The 23,134-nt window shown below is 40.6% G+C and overlaps 2 protein-coding genes across 2 annotated transcripts in view; both read left to right on the forward strand.

Moving 5' to 3' along the window:
* The first annotated feature begins 214 nt into the window (after positions 1–214).
* LOC108071928 (ubiquitin-conjugating enzyme E2 L5) lies at positions 215–893 on the forward strand. The gene has a single exon (XM_017162892.3). It carries the CDS (start codon positions 311–313, stop codon positions 848–850), a length of 540 nt encoding a protein of 179 aa, XP_017018381.1. The 5' UTR covers positions 215–310; the 3' UTR covers positions 851–893.
* Positions 894–5,332: 4,439 nt separating this feature from the next.
* Positions 5,333–23,134, forward strand: part of Con (leucine rich repeat protein connectin) — a 48,693-nt gene continuing 30,891 nt past the window's right edge. Inside the window, exons 1-2 of the mRNA XM_017162891.3 lie at positions 5,333–5,693; positions 20,499–20,580. The gene's annotated coding sequence lies outside the window, so the exon portion shown is untranslated. The remainder of the gene's footprint in view (positions 5,694–20,498; positions 20,581–23,134) is intronic.

Below are 23,134 nucleotides of genomic sequence, written 5' to 3' on the forward strand. Positions count from 1 at the left end.
GTCCTAGTTCTGGCCACTCCGCCATGCCCATTCATAGTCATTCGTTGAAAGTTTAGCGGATTTTCTAAGGGAATCAAGTACTTTTGAAGGGGCAAAAGGTATTCCTGAATGTTTAATCAACTTTTAACAGTCTGATATCAATGAAAAGGTTAATATTAATTGGGCTTAAAATGTTTTTAAATTTTATATAGTTGGCCTTGATATTTGGTTCAACTTTAGTTGAAAATACAGCATAACATCCATCACAACACTCACCACAAAACAGAAAAACCTGTCAAATTATAATTTATAAAATTAAAACATCACCAAGATGGCCAAGGAAGAACTCCTTATGGAGGGCCCCAAGCGGCTCAATCACGAGCTGGCTTTGATGCTGGAGGATACCAAGAACCTGCAGTTCCGCAACTTAATGCCCGAGACGAATAACCTCTTCAAGTGGACGGCCCTGCTCATGCCAGAAACGCCGCCTTATGACAAGGGTGCCTTCAAGCTGGAGATTGACTTCCCGCAGGACTATCCCTTCAAGCCGCCGCGCTTTCACATCAACACAAAGATCTATCATCCGAATGTGAATGAACGCGGCCAGGTGTGCATGCCCATTCTGGAGGCGGAGCATTGGTTGCCCACGGCTCGCATTGACCAGGTGCTTATGGTGCTGCTGGCCACCATTAATACGCCGCAGGTGGAGAATGCCTGGAACATGGATATGGGCGGCGAGTATCTCAATGATCCAAAGAGATTCCAAAAAATGGCCGAGGCCTGGGTGCAGAAGTACGGTGAGCCAAGGCCCACGGAGCAGGAATTGGCCAAGTTTGCACGGAAGCGGAAGAAGATGATGGCCAAGAACTAGGGCCCGAGTCGAGACTACAAATAAATAATAGTAAAGTGAAAAACGAGAGTGTAACTTAATTATCCTTGAAGCTTACACAGGAATATGCCCGTAACTTTCTCTCCTTTCCGAAAAATCCTTTTGTTGGAACAAATTCCAAACCAAACACTATTAAAATCGTATTCGTTTCTTGTTTATTGCCGCAATCAACACCCCATTTATCGATACAAATAGTGTATATATTTGCAAGGATTCCTTAGAAGGATTCCTTCGATTGGGTTACCCGCTGTGCGGCGACTTAAATTGCCGGCGGATGTTTTGTTTTTGGCGTCTAATTGGAAGTTGGAGCCAGTACGAGAACCAGGACACTTCTGTTCCAGCCAGCTGCGAGATAAATCATCCGCCTCGGTGGCGCAAACAAGGCTGGGCAAGGACACACGCGGTGCAGCTCAGCGAGCGGGCGGCATTAGCTGCCAGTGTCATTGCCATTGTCAGCGGCATATCATCATCATCCGAATCCGAATCCGGCTACGCCTCCGCATCCAAGTCATCATCATCCTCGTTCGCATTCGCATTCGTATTCGTTTCCCTATTTGCTTTCCGTATCTGAATTCGCATCAGCATCAAAGTCCTGCTGCTGCTGCTGCTGCTGAACCGCTGAAAATCCGTGCTGTGTCCGGGGCCGTATAAATTTTAGCAATGAATGAATCAACTTTACGAACATCGAGGACACATGTGACTTGCTTTACGGCTAGGTCTCCCCCCCAGTCATTCGTCACAGTTGTGGCACTGAGAGAAAAACAGCAGAGGTTCTGTAAAGGTGACCTTAAAAATATTCAAAGTATAAAGTAAAGATAAACATATTTCCAAAAATTTTAATATTTTGCTCTTAAATATGAAACATATTTTCTTTTTATTTTTAACCTTAAGTTTTGTTTATCCTTTTCAAGGACTCTTTTGTATGCTAGTGTATGCGTTTTATGTGCCTGTGTGTTTTGGGCAGTTCACTTGATATGCTCGCTGGCTCTCTATCTGCTACCAACTTGGACTTGTCAATGGCAGGAGTGGGCACTGGAGGGTACGGGGGGAGAAGATGGTAGCCAGGACTTTCGGGTGATGGGTGATGGGAATAAGCTGCCACTATAATTACAGCAAAGGCCAAAGGCACACACAAACACACACACTCGCTGAGCCGGGGCTAAAGATATTTGTATCTAGTTTCTTTACTGCTGGATTTACTGCCCCATCGGATGACTAGAGGATGGAGGATGGAGGATGCTGTGTTGAAGTGATGAGTGGAGCAGGAGCCGCCAGATAACTGGTGTCCGGAGCAACCATTGTGAAGATGGATTACCATGGCGGCGGCGTCAACAGTTTTTCTATGAGCGCCAGCAGCAAGCGTGTTTGTGGCTTGTGGCGTGCGTGTGTCCTGTTAAAACTGCCAACTGATTATTATCACCTTCCAGCTGCCAGGACAGTCATTGACACCCATGGCTAGGGCTTCGGTTTAGCTTTCCACCTCCAGATGCACTTGGGAAAAAATTATTCAGAGAGTTTAGTATTTTCATTGGAAATTAAGGAGGGGACAAATTATTCAGAGACTTTTATTTTTGTTTGTGAAAATCTCAGGGAAAAGGATAAATTATTCTGAGTTTTTTGGTTTAGGAAAATTATAGTAAAAAATGTTTGTTAAATTAATTTCATTATTAATTCTTTTAGATATTTATTTATTATTTTATTTACTATTTATTACCTTATCTTGCCGTGTACTTTTCTGTGATCCCAAAAGTTACTACTTCTTGGACACTGCCACGCCCACCCGCCCACTGCCTTGCCAAGTGGCGCCCTCTAGTGTCTGTCACTGGCAGAAGTCGTTTGCTATTTGCTTTATTTCCCTTTCTCCAGCTCCCTTTTGATTTTCTTCAGCTTCTGCTTCTGCTTCGCCCACTTCATCTTGCTCTGCTTCTTGTGCTGCGGCAATGAATCGCAGTTTTTGATTAGCTACAGACAGATGACGGGGCCGCAGGACGAAGGACAAAGGACGAGGCAAGTGGAAATTATATAACCGAGGCAACCATTACGGAGTTTTTTCTCTGTACTTTTTTTTTGTGGGGGAGGAGAATATAATTCAGACGCTTTTAATTACTGTTCAGACTTGTTTGGTGTTCGAAATTGGTTTTATTTTTGGTCATTTGCCTCAAAATATTTAATTATAATTTATGTATAATATTTAAAATATATATTATATATTTTATTTAATTTATTTTTTTTTTCGTAAAACAAAAAAAAATACTTGATTTAAGCCAAATGTAATAATGCGGCATAAATTGCCAATCGATTTTGCATTCATTACGGAGGCGGAGGGCTGCTGTTGGGGGTTATAACAATTTACGACCTGCGACCCATAAAATATGCAGCTTATAAATTGCATAATTTATACAACAGGACCCTCGCACAGATAGACAAACAAAGTCAGATTGAGATATGGAGGCATTGTTAATTCATATATGAACTCGGTTCGGTCGGTTGGTTGCCGCTGCAGTCGCTGCTCCTGGGGCCGAAAGCGCTTACAAGTAAATAAATGCCAGAGATACAGGATACACAGAGAGAAATAAGATAATTATTGTAATTAAAATTTATTAAAATTTGGATTAGTTAAGCCTTGCAACAAATTTATAAAAGTTTTTATTGTATATATTTTAAACCACACAAAATACCTAACTATGTCTGAAATATCTCTTAAATTCCTTTCTTAACTTTATTTCTCTTGATGTATAGTTGCAATTACACATACATCTACACTTGCATCTACCGTTACATCTACCGTTGCAACGAAAGAGAGCTTAAGCGATATACAGAGATTTCCGCTTCGGTTTTCCGTTTTTCCTTTCGTTTTTATCGTATTTGTTTTCCGTTGCGGCGGCTGCTTTGCTGTTTTACTGTTTTCTGCCGTGTGCAGTGCTTGTAAAACCAATAAAATCAATTAAAAGGCACTCAACATGCAAACAATTATATGCAAATTTATTTATACACACACACACACACACACACGCAAAAAGAAAGAGAGAGAGAAGAAAGTCCTAGCTAGAAGCACGCCGGAAAAACCAAAAGGAAATCAGAGTGAATGTTAAAGCAGCCAGAAAATAACATTTTTATTTAGTTAGTACCTTTTTAGGGGGAAGTGGAAAAGGTAAATGGGAAAACGTACTTGTTTTAACTTCTAAAAAATATGTTTTAATATTTTAAAAATAATTAAGAAGGATTTTTTAAGGTTTTACATTTTTTTAGAAATATTTTTAAAGTGATTTGTTCTTGCAGAACCTTAAATTACGAATTTTCCTTCGAGTGAAATGTAAAATTGTTGTTACAAAAATTTAACAATGTTTCTCTCTCAGTCATGAGTTTAATGAATTTATTTTCTTATAAAAATTTATATAATCTTAGCCTTAAAATTACGTTTTTTCTTAGAAATTAAAAATACCGAAAGAATATATATATAAAAACTTAAGAAAACTTAAAACAAAGAACTCGAGGTATCTTAGAAATCCAAAATTAAACCACGTCCATCTCCCATGTAACATTTGCATATCCCATAAAAAACAAGCAACAAAAGGACCCGCTCCCTCTCTCGTCCTGCGAATAAATACACACAACAACAACGACTTCTAGGCAGCGTCTATAAAAAAAATATACAGGGAAAATCAAGCAAAATAGCAAAACAAACCAAAACAACAGGCAAAGCTGCTCAAAGGAAAAGGCAATACAAAGCAGAGGAGGGGAGGGGGAGAGCATAGAAAGGGACTCGCAAGGACCCGCAAGGACCAAACACAGTGTGAACCTGTTGCGCACACCACAACAAAACGCACGAACACGAAACAAATACCAGGAGCAACAGCAACAACAATAGCACTCACAAAGGTCCTGTGAAAAGCCAGGGAGATCCTGCGAAACGGAACGAAATGGAACAAGTGCAGCAAAGAGCGCGATTGAAAGCGAAATTGAACAGCAGATTGAAAGCAAGAGAGCGGCCAAAGAGAAATTGCCGCCTGCGCAGCCGCTGGGCGAAAGTAGAACAAGCGCCGGCAGAGACCGGGAAACGAATCTTAGCTGAAAGAATAAATACAACAAAATAAGTGATTTAATTAACAAAAAAAACTAATAAAATAACAGTAAAAATCGAAATAAAATCAATTATTTATTATATAATATTAATAGAAATTAATTATCAATTCCAAACCCTTAAAGAGAGAAAGTGGAACAGCTGAAACTGCTTGAAACAGTTGATAGCTCAATTTGTGACTCTGCGGGGGTGGGCGCAAGAAAGTGAGTGGGAGGGGTGTAAGAGCAAACAGACCTCGTTAGCGTTCCGTTGCCAATCATACCGCTGCACCACTCTCTCTCTTGCTCTTCTGTTCCATTTTTCATTGTTCCTGCCCGCTGTTGAGGCTTCGCTGGGCTCAGCGTTGAATTCGTAAATTCAGTTTGATTTGATATTTCGTTCGGTTCGGTAGGAAAGGACGAACAGGACTAGTATTTATCCTGTCTTCGTGTCAACAACGTGTTGCAGTCGCAAAAAAAAAGAAAATAAATTGCCGCATAACTAGCAAATAGTGCTTGATAACTAAGTAAACTAAATAAAAAACATAAATGGAATTTATTAAAAAAAACAGTGAAAATACTAAATAACAACAAGTTGTGACTGCCATTTAATTGGTACAATTTTATACAATTTATATCTTTAAAACAAGTGCTGAATTAAGGATAGAATTGGATAAACCAAGAAAATTTGCAGTGAAAAGTGTTAAATTAAAATTAATTAACAAAAAGAAACCTTAAAAACTTATTAAAATCTATTAAATAACAAGTAAGTTGCATTTCTGGTGTAGGTTTTACAAAAGCTGTCTACCTTTAAGACTGGGTCAAATTTATTTTAGCTTTTTGGGATTTAGGAAAATGTAAATTATGAGTGGAAATGAAGTGTTTATTCAAAACATTGACAAAAATTGTAATTTAAGAAAAACCGGGACTCCGTTTTATATATATAAAAAAAAAAACAAATAACCAAATGACTACATATAAATATAAAGTTTTAAGCTTTAAGACACCAAAAAATTCGTTTATATAAATAAAATAGTGTTTTTCTTACAAAAGAAAAAATAAAATAAACAAACAAAATTATGTTCATATCTTGTATTCTTCATTATTTTTTTTAAAGAAAGAGCAAATAAAAAACTAAAAATAAATAAGGAAAAATGTTAGTTTGGGACGAACATAGGAATTTTAAAATGTTTAAAGCTTATAAATATTATTTTTAAAACAAATAATATATGATGTGACTTGTAAAATCAGCATATAAAACATTTACGTTTATAATGGATATATATAAAAAATAAGAAAAGTTTTTAAAACCATTTTCATATTTCTTTTTCTTTATTTTCCGACACAAACCCAATCAAATAACAAGTGCCAGCCACATTTTCTCAACAACTAAATAAATCTCTGGGGTAATTAGGATTTTCCAAGTGGATTGTGAATTCAACAAAGCAAAACAAAACAATAGTTTCTATAGAAAAATTAATAGCAAACAATATTTCCCTGTGTGAAAATCGTGACTAAAAATTGTGACTTGAAAAACATCAAGACGAAAAGCTCAGCTCTCGAGTTTTGGTTCTTGATGGTTTTTAGAACAAAATCCTTGACGCTTGGCCCGCTCGCTCCCTGTGTGTGTATTTTTTGTGGGTCAATGGTTCCTAGCAGGACGAGGACGAAGGACGAGGCAGCACAGCCTGTACACACACACAATGAAAGCGTAGAGAAATCATGTTTCTATGATGTATACTTATGCGCATTTATACATATTGCCCTGCTAAGTGGGCTAAGCAAAGTCAGCGAGATTCCTTGGCGGAAACTTTTCGCAGGACGAAAGGCAGACAAACAGATAGACAAACAAACAAATAAATGGCGGCAGCAAACAAAGGCAAACAAATCCCTGGGACATTTTCTTGGAATTTAATTCAATAAATTGAATTCCAGAGCGGTTCCCAGGGTGTCCTTTTCCACTCTTGCTTTCATTCTCTTTTTTTCCTGCGTGTCCTGTCCCGGCTAAATGTCTGCAAATTAACTTTGCGAAAGGCAAAGGGAAGCAAAAAAAAAAAAAAAGAAGCGAATTCCATTTGACAAATCGCAAACGTAAATAGATCCGAAAAAAGCGAAATTTTTAAATGTAATTTAAGTTTGTGGAACTTCGACTTTGACTCCTTTTCCCACAGACAAATGGCGAGGACCAAAAGTTGGGCCAAGTTGCAAGATTTAACATTAACCTTGGGCCTGGTCTTAGCCCCCCCCTCCTCCTCCCTTTAACCCACAAAACCCCATGTAATGGACTCACAGCCAAAAACTAAATCACTGTCATTGTGGTCGGAGATTCGCATCCCGAAATACACAGACACCAGCAAGGACTCCGAGGGATATATGTGGATTTATATAGAGCAGAGATCCGGAAGGATAGAGTGAAGTGCTGCGGTGCGGTGCGGTGCGGGGAGGCGAAGAGGCAACTATTGTTAGGCAATGATTTGCAATTTGTTTGAAAAATGCATTCACAACCACAAAAGACAAACAATCTGAGAATAGAGGAAGAGGGGATGGGTGGACGGGAGGTAGTGGGTGGCAGGCTAAGCCCTGCACAAATAAAACCATAAACAAACGCACCGAGCCAAAGCCCAGATACAGATACAAATACGCTCTCTGGCTAGAGGGATGCACTTGGGGAAATATTCAGGGAAAAAGGGAGTTATTAAAATAAATTTAAGAATTTTTTCGGAGCCTTAAAGAACTCTAGCTAAGGTTCTAGGTTCTACAAGTTCAAGTTCCTTATATTCTTATATTCTTATAATTTTGTTAGATTTATTATCTTTGAAATTGTCAATAATTCATCTAAATTTCCCTCTCTGTATGCCTGCTGATGCGGCTGCAGTTTGCGGACTGTTGGATTGCTTTGGCTTTCAGCTGGGAAAAGGGAAAGCTGACAGGGAGCCTGGCAAGTGAAGTGGCAGAGGGACAGAGTTCCGGGATATATATACTTAGTATATATCTATATATATATATATAGAATGTGCAGCCACAAACCGTCAATTGCCGGGCAACCAAATGTCCGCCTTTCCACTTCAAGATACCCCAAACCCCTTGCCTTTCCCGTTCCCCACCAGAATCCAGCATTCAGCCTCATCAGCAATCCGCGACAATTCTTGGCAAACTACTTTCCAGGGTGCTCCACTTTCTCTCTGCTCCTCCACTCTCCATTCTCTACTTTCTAGTCTACGTCCTCCTCGGGCTGGTGAAGCACTCCATCAGGAGGCAATTTCATATGCGGAGCTCCTTTCCCTGCACTGAACTGCATACAATTACAAGCGAGCTGCAAAATGTGCACCAAAGTATCTGCCAGATACTTAATAGCAGCAGAAGCAGCGACAGAGCAGTAGCTGCAAGATGCAGATGCAGATGCAGGAGCTACAGCCACAGCTACAGATGCAGCACGAAATTGCCCGGAATGCCAAACGAATTCATATTTGATGTATGAGCCAGGACCAGAGCCAGAGCCAGAGCCAGCAGCTAAGGGATGTTCAAAGGAAATGCCAAATGAGATGTTTAAGCATATTTTGTGTGCAAAAGGGAGAGCACAGTAAACTCCGTTTGAAAAGAGGTGGGAGAGGTGGGGAGGATGGGAAAAGTCCCGAAATCGTGTAAGCTAGAGGGGAAAATATCCAGAAAAATGAATGGAGGTTTAAGGTAGTCAAGTCCTTAAGGATGGAGGGATTAGTTTTAGTATTTTCAACTAAGATATTGATTGATTGCGTGAGGAATCAGCTAAGATGGGACTAAAAATACAATTAAATTAAGAAACTAATATATTACAGACATTTAGGTTTATTTTCCTTTTCCTTATAAATCATAGGAAAAATCTCTCTCAAAGTATTCCAATAGTCCACCTTGAATCCACCTATATATAACGTGTTATTCTGGGATCCTGGGTAACCTTCTCTCAGGGACAACTTCTCGCGATGATTGCTCTCTGCCTGGCTGCCTTCCTGGCTGCCAATTAACATGTCAAGTCGAGTGTCGGAAGTTGTTGGTTTTCGGCTCGCGAAAGGCTTTTCCTGGTAGCAAGTTTTCCACGCGATTGGCCGCAACATTCCCGGACACGTGTTCCCCGGTAGTTGGCAACTTTTGCTTTAAATCAATTAAAGAGAAAGGCTGGAAAGGTGGAAAATGACCGATCCCAAGCAATTTGCGGCACATGCTCGTATCTGGGGGAATCTCGGAGTCGCAGGACTCTCTCGAATGAAATGTCACGCAAGCAAATGAAATGCGAGACAGGAGGCGGCGTCGGCGTCGGCGGAGGCAGGATCCAGTGCCATTTGCCTGGAGGGAGCGTCAGGAAGCTATTAAATCTACATAAAATTGTAGAAATGTGTGGCATGTTGAGCAATTACAACTCAATGTTGGCTGTGCAAGGGGTTCCTGCTTTCGGGGACGCCAGACGACGCACCTTTCGGCTGACATGCTCATCTGAATGCAAAGCTCAGCCATGTTTCACTGGTTTTCCATCCCCTTCTCCTATATGAGGGGGATATATAGTTTTGTTCTCGTTGTTGTGTGCGGCTCGAGAGCCGTTAGGAAATTGCACTTGCCATTCCCTCGGCCACGCCCCCCTTCGCTCCCTTCACCCCCTTCGCCATTTCTCCAGCGACGAAGTGGGCGTGTGAAAAAAGAATTAAAGTCAAGTGAGCGCACTGAGACTGAATACATAAAAGATGGCGGGAAAGCTGTGCACTGAGAGAAAAGAAAAGGGTTGAGAAAAGGATCAATAGATGCTGAGATGTGAAGGAAGGAAGTATTTAAGAAATTTTAATTTAAGACTTTATGTTAAAAATGATTGAAAAACTATTGCCGAAATTCCATATTGCTTATTATAAGTTTTTTTAAAGTCATTACATTTAATCCTTAACATTAACAGACCCACAGCTCTCCCCTTTTGTCCCAGTGCACCCCTTGTCATGGAAAATGGTAGGGAAAACTCGGAGGAGGCAGTGAAAAGGCATTCATCTGGTGGGCGTGACTGCATGCACAACAACAATAATACAAAACTACGAGAAAAAGAGGCGGCGGGAAACCAACATCAACGTCAACGCCGAAGAAAAGCCGGAAAAATGTCCAAGTTGTTTGGCCAGGCCACAACGTAAAAGGGATAAAAGGGGAAATTCCCGCCTGCACTCTACACTAGCTATTTGGCCATTTTTTGTTGTTGTCCTTTTGTTTTTTTTCCGTCCGAGAAAAGGTATAATTTTCGGCGCGACATTTGACGCGACCAGGGGCCAGCATTCACCGCCGCGAAAATGAAATATACAAAAGTTTTGGCCATTTCTTTTCGGCCGTCCTGAAGATCCTAATCGCCCTTGGCCTGAACGGGCAATTATTTGGGCATTTATCAAAGATTTCATTTTGGAGTTGGGTTCGGGGAGCCAGCAAGGTGACAGATTGTTTAAGATTATTCAAATGGGAAATGTAGTTAGCTGGGAAAATGTAAAGGAAAACTCCATTGCGACAAAGAGAGTTGAAAGGTCGATAATATTATATTTCACAGAGACAGAGACTCCTCAGGTAAATCTCAAGGGAAACAAAGTTTAAGTGAAGCTTGAGACATTTCTAAATTGAATTTTTAATTGAAAGAGAAATTTCAGTTTAAGAATAATGTATAATAAAATACAACAAAATACTTTTAAGAATCAGTCACCTTTAAGCCACCTTTTAAGCATGATTTTTCCTTTTTCTATACTCAAAAATCCCAACCAATTTCCACACACACACACTCGAAGATATTTCTTTACAATTTTTTCTTTTCCTCTTTTTTTTCGGTAAAAAATTAATTAGCATAAAATACACACCGAAATCAGTTTCGCTTGGGCGCTGAAAGGAAAAGTAAAAATAGCTATGGAAAATTATGGTAAAGGGAAATGGAAGAATGCGGGAAAATGGGGATAATGGGGAAGGGACACGACACCGAGCCAAGGGTCAAGGATGGGAAATGGCAACAGAAATTGATAAGAAATCTGATGATTCAACTTGTTAATCAATGGAGACGAGAGGGAGGGTAGGGAGAAAAAGGAGATGGAAATCGATGCGGGGAAACCCGGATGGACATTCGTCAGATGGAAATCTATAAAAGTGGAAGATTTTTGGGGAATAGAAAGGAAAATTGCCAGGCTATGTTTATGAAATATAAATAAATTTTTTAAGAAAGAAAAGCATAGCTCTCTTTTTTCTTTCCCCTTTCGTATGTTACCTTATATTTTAATGCCTTTTAAAAGAAAATATTTAATATTTAGCTTTAATTTTCCCTTTGGATTCTTCCAAAATCAAAACATTATTAACCAGCAGAAACCGCAAATAATTTCGCGGACTTACCATAAATTTGCTAATCAGTTTCGGGCAAATACTGAATGAGGAAAACCCGTTGAGGAGACATTGCCAACGGTGGGTGACCCGGCCAATTGAGATCACGATGATTAAACTTTCAATTGGCAGTGTCAGGGAAACGCTTTTCCCATTTTCCCCCAGCCACTTTTCCGCCGCAAGCCCACAGGATCTGTGGATGTCAAGCCCACTCCCAAGCCGAAGGGGCCCCAAAAATCCTTTCAATTTCCGCTGCTCACAGACATGCGAGACCGGGAAAGCGGAAAACCTTAGCTCTGTCTTCTCTTTCTCGTCTCTCTCTCTCTCTCACCCTTCTAACCGTTAGTTTAATTTGTTAGATTAGTAAACAAATGAAAATTAATTGAAGCAAACGAAAAACTTGGCCCCGGGCGCTGCGTCGAGGAAAATGAGGAAAAACTTTTCCTAGCCGTAGCCATAGATAAAACGCTCGTCGAAAGGACCTCTTCTCATGGCGAGTGAGTGTGTGTGTGTCTGTCTGTGTGTGTTTGAATCCAACAAAGGTAAAACAGCAAATTGTTTCTGCTCTTTAAGGACTTCAAAAAGGGGTGAAAGGAGGGAGGGCGGTGGTCGCCTTGGTGAAAGTTGTGCTTTCACCGGGTAAAATGTCTTGATTTCTCGTCTCATTGTCCGGATTTGATTAACTTAATTGTTCGGCCGTAATCTTCGATTTGCGGGTCGCAAAACAATGATTAACGCCAAACTTGAGGCCTCGCAGGATACTAAAGAAGGGATGGCTAAGCCGCTTTTAATGGCATTCTAGCTGGCACTAAAAAAAAGGGGAAACGGGAAAAAAGAAAGGGAAAAACTAGGCAAAGCGGAAAAACAAAGGTGGCCCAAAGGCAGGCACGCGTGTCCTGGATTTCGCTGCCGTTCGTCCTCGCAATCCTGTCTCGCTTTTAGTTTCTGTCATGCGGGCCAACAAAAGCGCAATGTCAGCGGAAAATCGGAAGCAAGGGATATACATTATATATATATATATATTCCGGTACGTAAGGATTTTGGGTGTGAGAAAGTGTACAGCAAAACAAAACAATCGAAAATTATAAAATAACAAAAGGAAGAGGAATCGATTGGACGAAATCTTTTTATGCCGCCAAGGATCTCTCTCACTCTCACTCTGCCTCTGTCCTTTGTCCCTTTTTTATGCTGCGTTTTTTGTTTCTTCTCCTTTTTTTTTATTTATTTATTTTTTGCTTCTGCTGTACGCGTCACGTATTGTCAATAAAAAAATAATAATAAGATACAATAAATTTTTACCTTTAACGAGTCGCAGGCGGTGGGGGGAGGGGGAGCGGGTTAGAGTAGGACATGCGTGTCCTTTTCGCACTGCTCTCGCCTTTGTGCGTAACTGTAACGCGCGCGCCACGCACAAAATATAAAAAGAAAATAAACACAAGCGAGAGGGGCCATATCCTGCGTATCCTGTAAAGGAACTGCGAACGGGAGGGGGGAGTGTAGGCAGGCTGCAAAAAGCAAACAAAGGCAATGACACGAAACGATGACGACGGTCCTAACAACAACAAACATCAGCACCACCGAGCAACGAGCAGCAGCAGCAGCAGAAAGCAAACAAATAAAAGGCGCAACAATTGCAAAGGAGGGAATGTGGAACTTTCCCTACAACAGTTTCCCACCTCCTTACCCCACCATTTCCCTTCAATTTCCACCCACTTTCCACTTTGGCATTCGCCAAGTGCGTGTGTAATTGAAACTAGGCGTCTCAGCTGGATATATGCGCTCATGTTTATAGAGCAGGCTCCCTACCAGTCAGGATACATGTATAAATATTCCCAAAGGAGCCCGGTAAAGGCCACTGAACTAATGCGGGGATTTCCTTTTACCTGAAGGCGGCAGTAGAGGGAATGGGAGGGGGGCTAAGCCGAGCTATGATTGAAACTATCGCTGGAAAATGTCAAAATAAGGGAGAGGAGAATAGATGGGTCTTTTTGGGTAAAGGTAGTGAAGTAACTTAATTTTTAAATATTTTATTTATTAAGATATATAAAGGCCTTAGATTTTTCGATAAGAAAATATCCTTAAAGAGTCTATAGACATTTTTTTATGAAGTTCAGAGAAGCCTTTTAATTATATAAAATTATTCAAAGCTATTTTTTACCAGAAAATTAACTTAGAATATTTTAAAGATTTTTGCGAGATGCCTTTTCCCTGTTTTAAATTGTTTTTTATAAAATTAAAATATTTTTATAAATTATAACAAATAATATATACCTAATATTTTTCCCTCTTTTCCCAAAGTATTCTCTTCATATTGAAATAATCCAGATAATTCTATAAAAATTCTAAAAAATTTTCTCAATTAAAATATAAGATAATTAGAGCTGCTCCTTCCTCGCTTTGCCGCCAAATTTCCCACCTCCTCCCCCCTCTACCCCCTCCTAAATGCAATAAAGTACACAAATGTCAATGTGTACAGGTCAGTGCACTAAACAGGGTTTCGGAATGCTAATTTAACCCAATGTCTCGCTCCCACTCGACCCACGGGTTAGTGCATTTTTAGACAGCCATTCGGCCAGTTGACTGTTTATCCCGGCCAAATAGCACTGACAATTCCATTCCTCGGTGTCTAGACTCGAGCGCTACTACTTTTCAGCGAGAGCTTGTCTTTTTGCGCCAGTCCAAAGGATAAAGTGGGGATACTGCTGGGGGCGGGGTGGGGGGGGGGAGAGTGGATTTGCTGGAGAGGATCAGCCAAAGTCCCTGGACTACAACAACTTTCGGACGGCTGCAGCAGAAAGCAGCGGAAAAATATGCAAAAGAATGATAAAGGACGAGATGGATGGCGGAGGGGGTGGGGGAAGTAGAGAGTGCGGCAAAAAATTCGCAATATTTGTAAAAAGGACTACAGACAATTTGCCTTTAAATAGAGCGTGGCACTTCAAACAAGTGAAGCCGTTTCCAGGACCTCCTCCGCCTTCCCCTTCCTGGGGCAGCAAACAAAACATGAAAAAAAGTACACGGCTAAAAGGAGAAAAACAAAAATGAAAGAAAAACAGGGTGAATGTAAGCCAGGCAGCGCGGCAGGGAAAAATGAAAATCAAGAAAATGAAAAGAAAATAATATAACGAGCGCATATTAAAGTGGGTTTATTTATTTTGCCCTCGACGCTGTTGCCACTTTGGCCAAAGGTACAGGACACCAGGATACACGGCACGCAGCGCGACAGGGATGAGCATGGGGTGTTGCTCCCTTTTTGTGTCTGTGTGTGTGTGAGTGTTTGCTGTCGTGTTTATTAAAAAATAATTTCCATGCTCAACGCGGGCCTAAGCCAAGCCACCCCCTTTTTTTTCTTAAACCCCCGCCGAACCCTGTGCGCGCCATCAACAGTTTGCATTCTCAAGTGTCCCCGAGAAAACATTTGAAACAATAAGCTGGCAGGACCCTGTCATCGGAGGACCTCCTTCTCCTTTTCCGCCTCCGCCTCCTCATCCTCCTCATGAAAATTCAATAATGCGAAAGCGACATCGACAGCAACAACGACACTAAATTATTCAGCCGGCGAAGGAGAAAAAATGTAAATCTGTGATTTTAATGCGTTTGCCAACTGTAAACATAAACCGAAAATATTACAAAACTTGTGCAAACACACACACACTCTTAAACACAGGCGAAGCAATAAAAATTGAAGAAATGCCGAGGGGAAAAATGGAAAGCTGGCATGTTCTGGCATGGAAAGGAAATGAATACGAATGCGTATGTCAATTTAATGGGCAGAAACTGTTTTGCGTGGGCGTGGCACAGCCACCAAAAGAAATATGAAATATTTATATGAACATTTTCATTTATTGAGCGTAACAAATGTGCACAAAACAAAGTGAACGCGAGTTGGGGGAATGATTCACTGGCAAAAAGGTGAAGGACATTTGGGGGGAAGGAGTCTCTGTCTCTTCCTCACCTGTGCAGGTTTTCTGTTCTTCTTTTTTTTTGTTGTGCGTGCAGGATTGCCATCATCATAATCATTGGCAGATGGCGATGTCGTCCTCTTCAACCATGCCTCTCGGCCACCCACTTCACCCCATTGGGTGAGAGAGAGAGACAATCTGGCCCCCACCCCACCCCAGCTCACTTGAAACTTTCGTCATAAATACTGTTTCTACATTTGGCATACACTTTTCGCAGGGTATTTGGGGATTTTAAGAGGGGTTTGTGGTTTGGAAGAGGTTGAAAATATTAAATCCTAAAAATGTAAACCCCTGCAGTTCTAAATTCGATGATTAAGAATCGATTTTAAGTTATATCTAATTTTATATAAAAATTTTTAAGAAAATGAAAACTTAAAAATTTAATAGCTAAGCCAAAAATGCATTAATTTCACTTCGGAAAGCTTTTCTGTGCTAGTTTTTTCCAGCTTAACAAATCTGCAAACTAAATTTAAAAATTTAAGAAATCAAAATTTTTGTTGATTTTTTGCAATTTTAATGATGTAACCCCTTATCAATTTTTGAAAAAATTTCAAAAAAATTTTTTTTTGTCAAACATGTCTAGAAAGATTCGCCTGTTGATGCTGATCAAGAATATATATGGTTTATAGGGTCGGAAATGATTCCTTGACTGCATTTCAATCTTCCGACTGAAATTTTAATGTTAAAAATAATTTCTAAAATATTAAAAATCCCACAATTAAAACCAAAATAATCCCCATATAGTGTACCCTTCATATCGGCTATCTCAACTAGATTTTCCCCAATTTTTTCCCCGCTTTTGTTGTCTGCTGTTGGGCCTCTGGTTTCCTTTTGTTTTCGCTTTCGCTGCCTTCTGCTTCTGCGTTCTTTGTTTGTTTATTTGCTTGTTGCGGTATTCGGGGAAATTATTATATTTTAATTACACATGCGTTCGCTGCTACTGCGCTGCTAGCGTCAAGGACAACAAACAAGGAGCCAGGAAGGAGCCAGGGAGGGGCCGAGGGTCGAGAGCGCGCGAATGGCCCAAAAAAATAACCGCAAAAATGTAAATGAAAATGGCGTGAAAAATCAGTTTCATGGTTTTTATATCCCTGTTTATTTGTTGTAAATGAGCACATTTTGGCGTAACGTGGGGGAGGCGGAGGTTGTTTACCAGGTCGCTGGAACGGTGGGCGTGGCGTGGCCATGGGTGCGGACACAACGGAAGTTGATTATGACCATTTAGCATGGCCAAAGCCAACGTCGAACGGTGTTACTTCCTAGGCAGAGTTTTAGGCATTTCGTCCTGTTGCTCTGCGTCGGCCTAATTAATTTTTGTCACTAATGTTTATATAGTTGGTAATGGGGACAGGTGCTGCTCCACACACACACACACACTCGGCCAGGCCAGCTAGCTTTATTACCCAATTACATTAGCCACGATTGTTTGTGTTTTTTCAAGGGGGAGTTTCCCCAGAGGGAGGAGCAGTGGGTGGTTCCTCAAAAGCCATCAGGCGTTCTGATTGTAACAACTTTGTTGGCAAGTTTTTTCTCCTCTTTCTTTTTTTGAATTGCCTTGAGAAATCATAGAATGCACAGGGGAAAATAATTTAAAAATAAAAAATTTAAAATATTACTAAAATTATAAAGGGTTTTTGTTTTTATAAAATACATATACAAATATTTAAATTCATGTAATATAAATTAGAATATTTCTGCAATTTATAAAGAGTTTTAAAAAAAAATATTGCTTTTTTAAAGCTCAAGAAAGCTATATAATAAATCTTATAAAATATGATACTATACTCCCTAAATTTTTATAAAATTTCCCAGAGCATATACAATTATTTTCAAGTGCAAAAATAAAATCAAACAATTGATGGTCTGCCTGTGGAAAGGGAAACCCGTGTAACCTGTCACACGTCCCACTCCCAGAACCAGCCCGGAGCTTGTTCTACGCGCCTGCCATATCATCCGCGACTCTCAATATTAAGAAATAACAACTTGCCAAGGGGCAAGGACCTGGGGGGAGGCTCGGGAAAAGAGGCGGGGCCAGGAGCACAAGGGAACTTTGCTTTTGGGGTCTTCAATGTAAACAAGCGGAACAAATATTTAACTCGCAGGCACTGTCTCCTGCGTGTCCTTTGGGGGGGAGTGGGAGTGGGAGTGGGAGAAGAGGGTGTGGTGTATGTGTGTGTGTGACACACACACTCGTATCCCTTGAAACTCTGGCACAAACTTTTCTCCTGCGAAAGGAGCTTGCGGCTCCTCTGTCGCTTATTTGTCGCCGCAGCAAAGCTTTGGCTTGTTACACTTTATGAAATCAGCTGCAGCAGTCCTGCCACGCCCCCTCCTCATCTTTACGGGGAGGGAAGCACAAGTGTTTATGTTTGTCTTGGCGAGGCGGTGGCTCATAAAGTGCCTGGCAAAAGCGAGCTGGCAGGACCCCAGGAACGACGCCACTGTCAAAAGTCACGTCGAGTCTATGCGAGGAGTCCTGTGTGCTCGCTTCTGGAGCATGTCCCTACCATAAACTTCAACTGGAAATTGTGCGTAATTATATTAAATTTTTATTGCCTGGCACACATGAAATGGAAACGTTGCAGCAATTTCCGAAAGCGACTCTCACAGATTATCCACATGCAAATTGTTCACATGACAGGATGTTTGGGGTAAATAAAAAAAGGGAAAGGAGGGGGGAAATTAGGAAGGATGTAAAGAAAAGGGAGTTGTTTTCAAGGAAAGCTCAAATTTAGGCAAATTGATTTTAATCAAATCAGGAGGAAGGAAATTCTTTAGTTTCTGATGAAAGTAGAGAGTCGTGGGAGTTTATTTTCAAGGGTTTTACAGACTTTAAAGTTAGAACAATGTATATTATAGTAAACGAAAAATATATATAGCTGATTCACTTGATTATTATATATTTAAAAAACACCCCAAAATAGCCGCAAATACCTTTAGAGTTCAATTCCCCTTGGTAATAGGAACCTAACTACTTTAATGATCTAAACAAATTCGATCGTTTTTATTGTTGCTATATCGTATTACCCTACAGCCTTGTCCAATTGAACAATCAATGTCATTGAATCCAGTTTTCCATATGTTTTACCCACACAGCCATTGGCATTTTCCTGATTTTTCCTGTTCAGGGTTTTCGCTCAACGTCTGGCAGTGCCTTTTTTTCTGGGGTTTCATTTGGCTTCGGTCGGTTGCCAGTGGCAGCCGCCGTTTGAACTTGTTTGACATTCCACCGACAATCAAATTTAGATGCCCCGATACCACTCCCACTCCCACTCCCCCCCTGAAACTCTGACAATTGTTCGGTTTGCCACAAAAGCACTGCCCCCACCTCAGCTGCTGCTTACTTCTGCCTCCAGAGAATCGCCTCCGTCAGCAATTATTCAATGCTTAATCATCGAAAGGCATCAGCGGCATGAATGGCATAAATCTTATTAAATATTCAAATGACACAAAAAGTGTACACACAACTGCAGAACAGAGATAGGGGGCGGTGGCCACAAATGCGGGCATAATTACCGGCAAAATGGGTAAAAAACAACACAAATGTCGGGTAAGAGCAAATGGTCAGCCAGCGTTGGCGGCGATTACGATTGTAGTAAACAACCACCACCCCCGCAAGATTATGGAGTCAGTCATCCCTCTTCTGATCATAAACAGTGGTCAGTGCACTATAATAAAATAATATAAATGATAATTGAGCCAGAGAATGCAGCATGAAAATGAAGAAAAATGCTTTTTTAGCTTTTAATTGAGGGAAACTGTTGTATAAAACTGCCTTAAATAATTTTTAAGTTTGATTTAGTGGGTTTTTTATTTGTAAATGCATTTTCAAATATTTTAATAAGCTAGAAAATATTTATCAAAAGTTTTCTAAAATGTTGAGCTCAAGTCTATAAAGATTTAATAATCTTTTTTAATTTTCTATATACCAAAAAAATCATTTTAGAAATTTATTTTTATGTAAAATTTAAGAATTCCTATATAAATTTATATTAAAGTTGTCTTTTACTTATAAACCTAATTTTAAAAATTTATAAATAAATTGTTTAACCCTTTTTCCCCTTAGTGTGTGGCAAGTTCCCTAGAGTTTCTTTTTTTTTTTGTGCCTCTTCTTATAGGCGTTGCCAATGCAATTATTTCATTTCCATTTTCATACAGGCGGCACAATGGAGTGTCCCCTCTCTTGACTGCCCCCCACCCACTATTCGCCTCTTAATGCCACACATGTGGGCGTGGCCCCCGAAGGGGAATTGCCTTGGGCTGTCGTCATCATCGTTATCGTCTCCGCTGCGAGTTCGGGCGAACGAAACTATTTGAATAACGCGCCATCCACACCCACGATCCCTGACCCCAGACCCCAGACCCCGGACCCCTGACACTACCCACGCACATACACTCTCCGCACACACCACCCCCTTTTAGTGGGTGGACCCTACCCAGTGTCCCCCCTTCGTGTTAATAGTTTTTCCCTTTGTGTTCCCGAGCCTTTTTCTGCTGTTTACGTTATCGCATGTTTTGGCTGGAAGCAAACTTAGTTGGACCACAATTACTGGAAATTAACGCAATTAGGATTTGCCAGGGCCAAGCCTTTGATCTTTGAAGCCTATAAAAATTATATAATCAAACAGGGGATTGCACGGGTCTCCCATATTATAAACTTTAATGGCAAAGGTAGGCCCAGTTACTAGTCAAAGGGAGTAGGTAATTTTGGGGTAACAATATAAAATTAAATAATTAAGTAAACGTTGCAGGTAGAGAAAAATATTAAATCTAAAAGGGAAAATAAAGCAAAGGAATACTTTAAAATTAAGGTTAAAGCTAAATTGAGATCAAAGTATGCTAAAATGTATTTTAAGAATAAAATAATAGAGAAAATATTAAATTTAAAAGGGAATTTAAGGCAAAGAAATTCTTTAAAAATAAGAACAAAGCTAAAGAGAGCTCAAAGTCTTGCTGAAATGAGTTTTAATATTTTATTTTCTGTATTATCCTTGTGCCCAGCAAGTGTATTACTCAAATTCCTGGCTATAACCGTTCAAAATCCTTACTCATTCCTGATTCATGTAATATGCTCAGGGCTATTTATTTAATGCGTAATTTCCATTAACGTCCTGGAGTCCCCTCAGGGGCCTTATGAATAAAGTATGCACCGAACGGGAGCTATAATTTCGTGGCTGGAAACCAGACCGAAAACATGACATTATAATAAGTAAAATCAAACTAATTCGTTCTCCCCTCCTCTCTATATTTATTTGCAGAGAGACATTGCATTAGTCAGCAGATCCTCGTCGTTGTCCTGTACAGTACGTGACTTGGCCTTTTCCAGGACTCCATTGAAAGGTAAGAAGCAGTAGGAAAATAAACATATGTCGAGGGGGCGGAATTCCCCCTCTGGAATTCCAACTAATTAAGTTGAGACCCCTATGAAATTCGCTTTTAAAGTAATGCTGAAAACGCAGGTGGACTATGATGATGATGATGAAGATGAGGGGGAAAGGGGAGGTAGCTCCTGGAATCTTGGCAATGTTTTATTCAAAAATTGCTAAAATATTTGGCAAGTGAGTTAAAAGTTCCACAGACGACGACGAGTCTGTCTGCCAAGTCTGTATTTATGTTTGCCGCCGTGTTTGTGTGTGTTTTTGTTTGTCTTTGCCGAGCATTTTTGCTTAACTGAAGAAGAATTTATTATTTTTGGAGAGGGGCAGCAGCAGCAGCAGCAGCTCAACGAGCATGACAAATTTTCACTTTGCGTCAGGCAAAAGTTGCAACAAACTTGCAACAGCGAAAATAATTTCGCTCCTCGTTGAAAGTCAAAACACACAGAGGCCCTTCTCCTCCTTCTTTTTTCTCCTTCGGGAAAAAATCTCAAAAAAAAAGGGGGGGCGGGAAAAGCTGGTTGAAGAAGCAAAGAAAAAGCTACGGACGACTACTTATCTGCCAGGACAGTCAGCCCAACACTTTTGGCCAGGTGCTGCCAATTTGGGCGTTAAGCAGTTACCCAGGACTTGCGAAAGTGCTACACTTGAAGGGAAAAAGTTGACTAGATTTTGAGAAATTTAAAAGAATTTTTAAGGGAAATTGGGAAGAGATTTTTACAGGATTTTGGGACTTTGAACTTGAGGCCTGAAGAGCAGGAATTTGTTGTTTTCTTTGTATCATAAATATCCCTCTATCTAACTGCAATTTTTAAGAAGAAAAATATTTATATATTTCTAATTAATATACTATAAATTTCCCTAAAAACAAATTGCTGTAATTTCAGATTCAAAATTAAACGAAATAATTTTCTTTTTACAAATTTCCCTCTTAACACTTTCCTTGCCGTGTTCCCGCGAGATCCTTGTCGCAGGGTGAGGAGACGTTAGCTGGCAAATTGTGCAGCAGAACTTAAGGCCAGAAAAGAGGCCACCAAAAAGCGAGTCCCTCAGAAAGGAAAGAAAAAAAAAACGAAGAAGGATCGGGGAGTGACGGCCAAAGTAATGTGCCAGCCAGCTCAAGTGCAGTGGGGCGTTGTCTGTCCCTTTTGCCGCAGGGGGCGTGGCAGGTGGCAGGCATATGCATATAGCCAAGTTGCGTTCTTCGTTTTTTTTTTTTCCTCCGAAAAATATGTGTCAACAATATTGGGAGAGGATGAAGGACGAAGCGAAAGTTTGCTCTGGCAACTAGTTTTCATTTTATTCAGCTGACAGGTATGCTAAAAGCTAAAAAACGTTCAAGACGACGATGAGTCCTGCAGAGCGAGAGAGGTCCTGGGCAAATGGAAGCGAAGTTGAAAGTAGTCAAAAGTGCGAGGAGCGGCAATGAGGGTCCTGGGGAACATGAATACCATTTTAGGTGGTGCAAATCTTTCATTTTCGCAAGGCGACTGTGGGCGGAGGTGGGCGGGGTCCCTCGTCCAAGGACAATATGTGTGACAGCTGGCAATGACTGCCTCGCATGATAACTGAAATAACAATAACCGGGCCAAGACAAAAAAAAGGCGGCAAACAGCGGCAGCTGAAAGGGTTAACAAATGGCAGTCGAAACTTTGGCGCGACTGTCAAAATAAATGCGAAGCAATTTATGAAATATTTATGAAGTGTGACATGGCTGACAATAAATATATATATGGCAGCTAAATGGGGGGAGCAGGAGCAGCAGCAGGACCTGCCTTTCAGATTTGATCGAAGCAGGCTCCAACTGGCGCTGACAAGTGACGCAAGCCAAAGACAAATCCAGATATCCCAATGTCCTGATATCGCCCCGGAATCCTTAATAAAAATGCGAATAAAACGTGGCCATGGACGTGAGGACGTCATAACTTGGCCACGCTGATTGATGGCTGTGTTTCGTCTGGCCCTGCGTCATTTGTCAGGCGGGGAAATGGCAGAGGGATAGAAGTCAGGACCTGGTATATACAGGACAGGAACTGCAGTTTGTCCAACTGACCAAGTTTTTCTGTAGCTGTCGCTTTATTTTGCAGCTAAACTAAATGGACAGAGCAAGAGGAAGAGAGACTAAACCTTAGTGGCTCCATCTCCAAACCCATTGCCATTCCATTTCCACCTCACGACTCCTCGTCAGTCGGAGTCAGTCAAAGTCAGTCAGTCAAAGTCAAGCACGTCCGAGCTGCGTTCATGTCACAGCTTAAAGTTATATTCACATGATAGGGATAGCAGGACTCGCACGTACACATACATATATTTATGGCAAGTCCTGCAGAGAGAGAAACTTAAGGGGAATTATAATAAAATTTTAGAGAAAATTAAGCTTGAATTTTCCCTAATATTTTCCTTTTGAAATTTCTTCTTAAGTCTTTTCTTATTCGTTTAAAAATCTCCTTGTTAAATATCCTTTTTCCCTGTGTATTTCTCATGCTGATGATGCTCCTGCTGCTGAGCCTGAGGAATATCCT

The sequence above is a fragment of the Drosophila kikkawai genome, chromosome 3L (genome assembly GCF_030179895.1).
Source record: "Drosophila kikkawai strain 14028-0561.14 chromosome 3L, DkikHiC1v2, whole genome shotgun sequence".
Taxonomy (NCBI): domain Eukaryota; kingdom Metazoa; phylum Arthropoda; class Insecta; order Diptera; family Drosophilidae; genus Drosophila; species Drosophila kikkawai.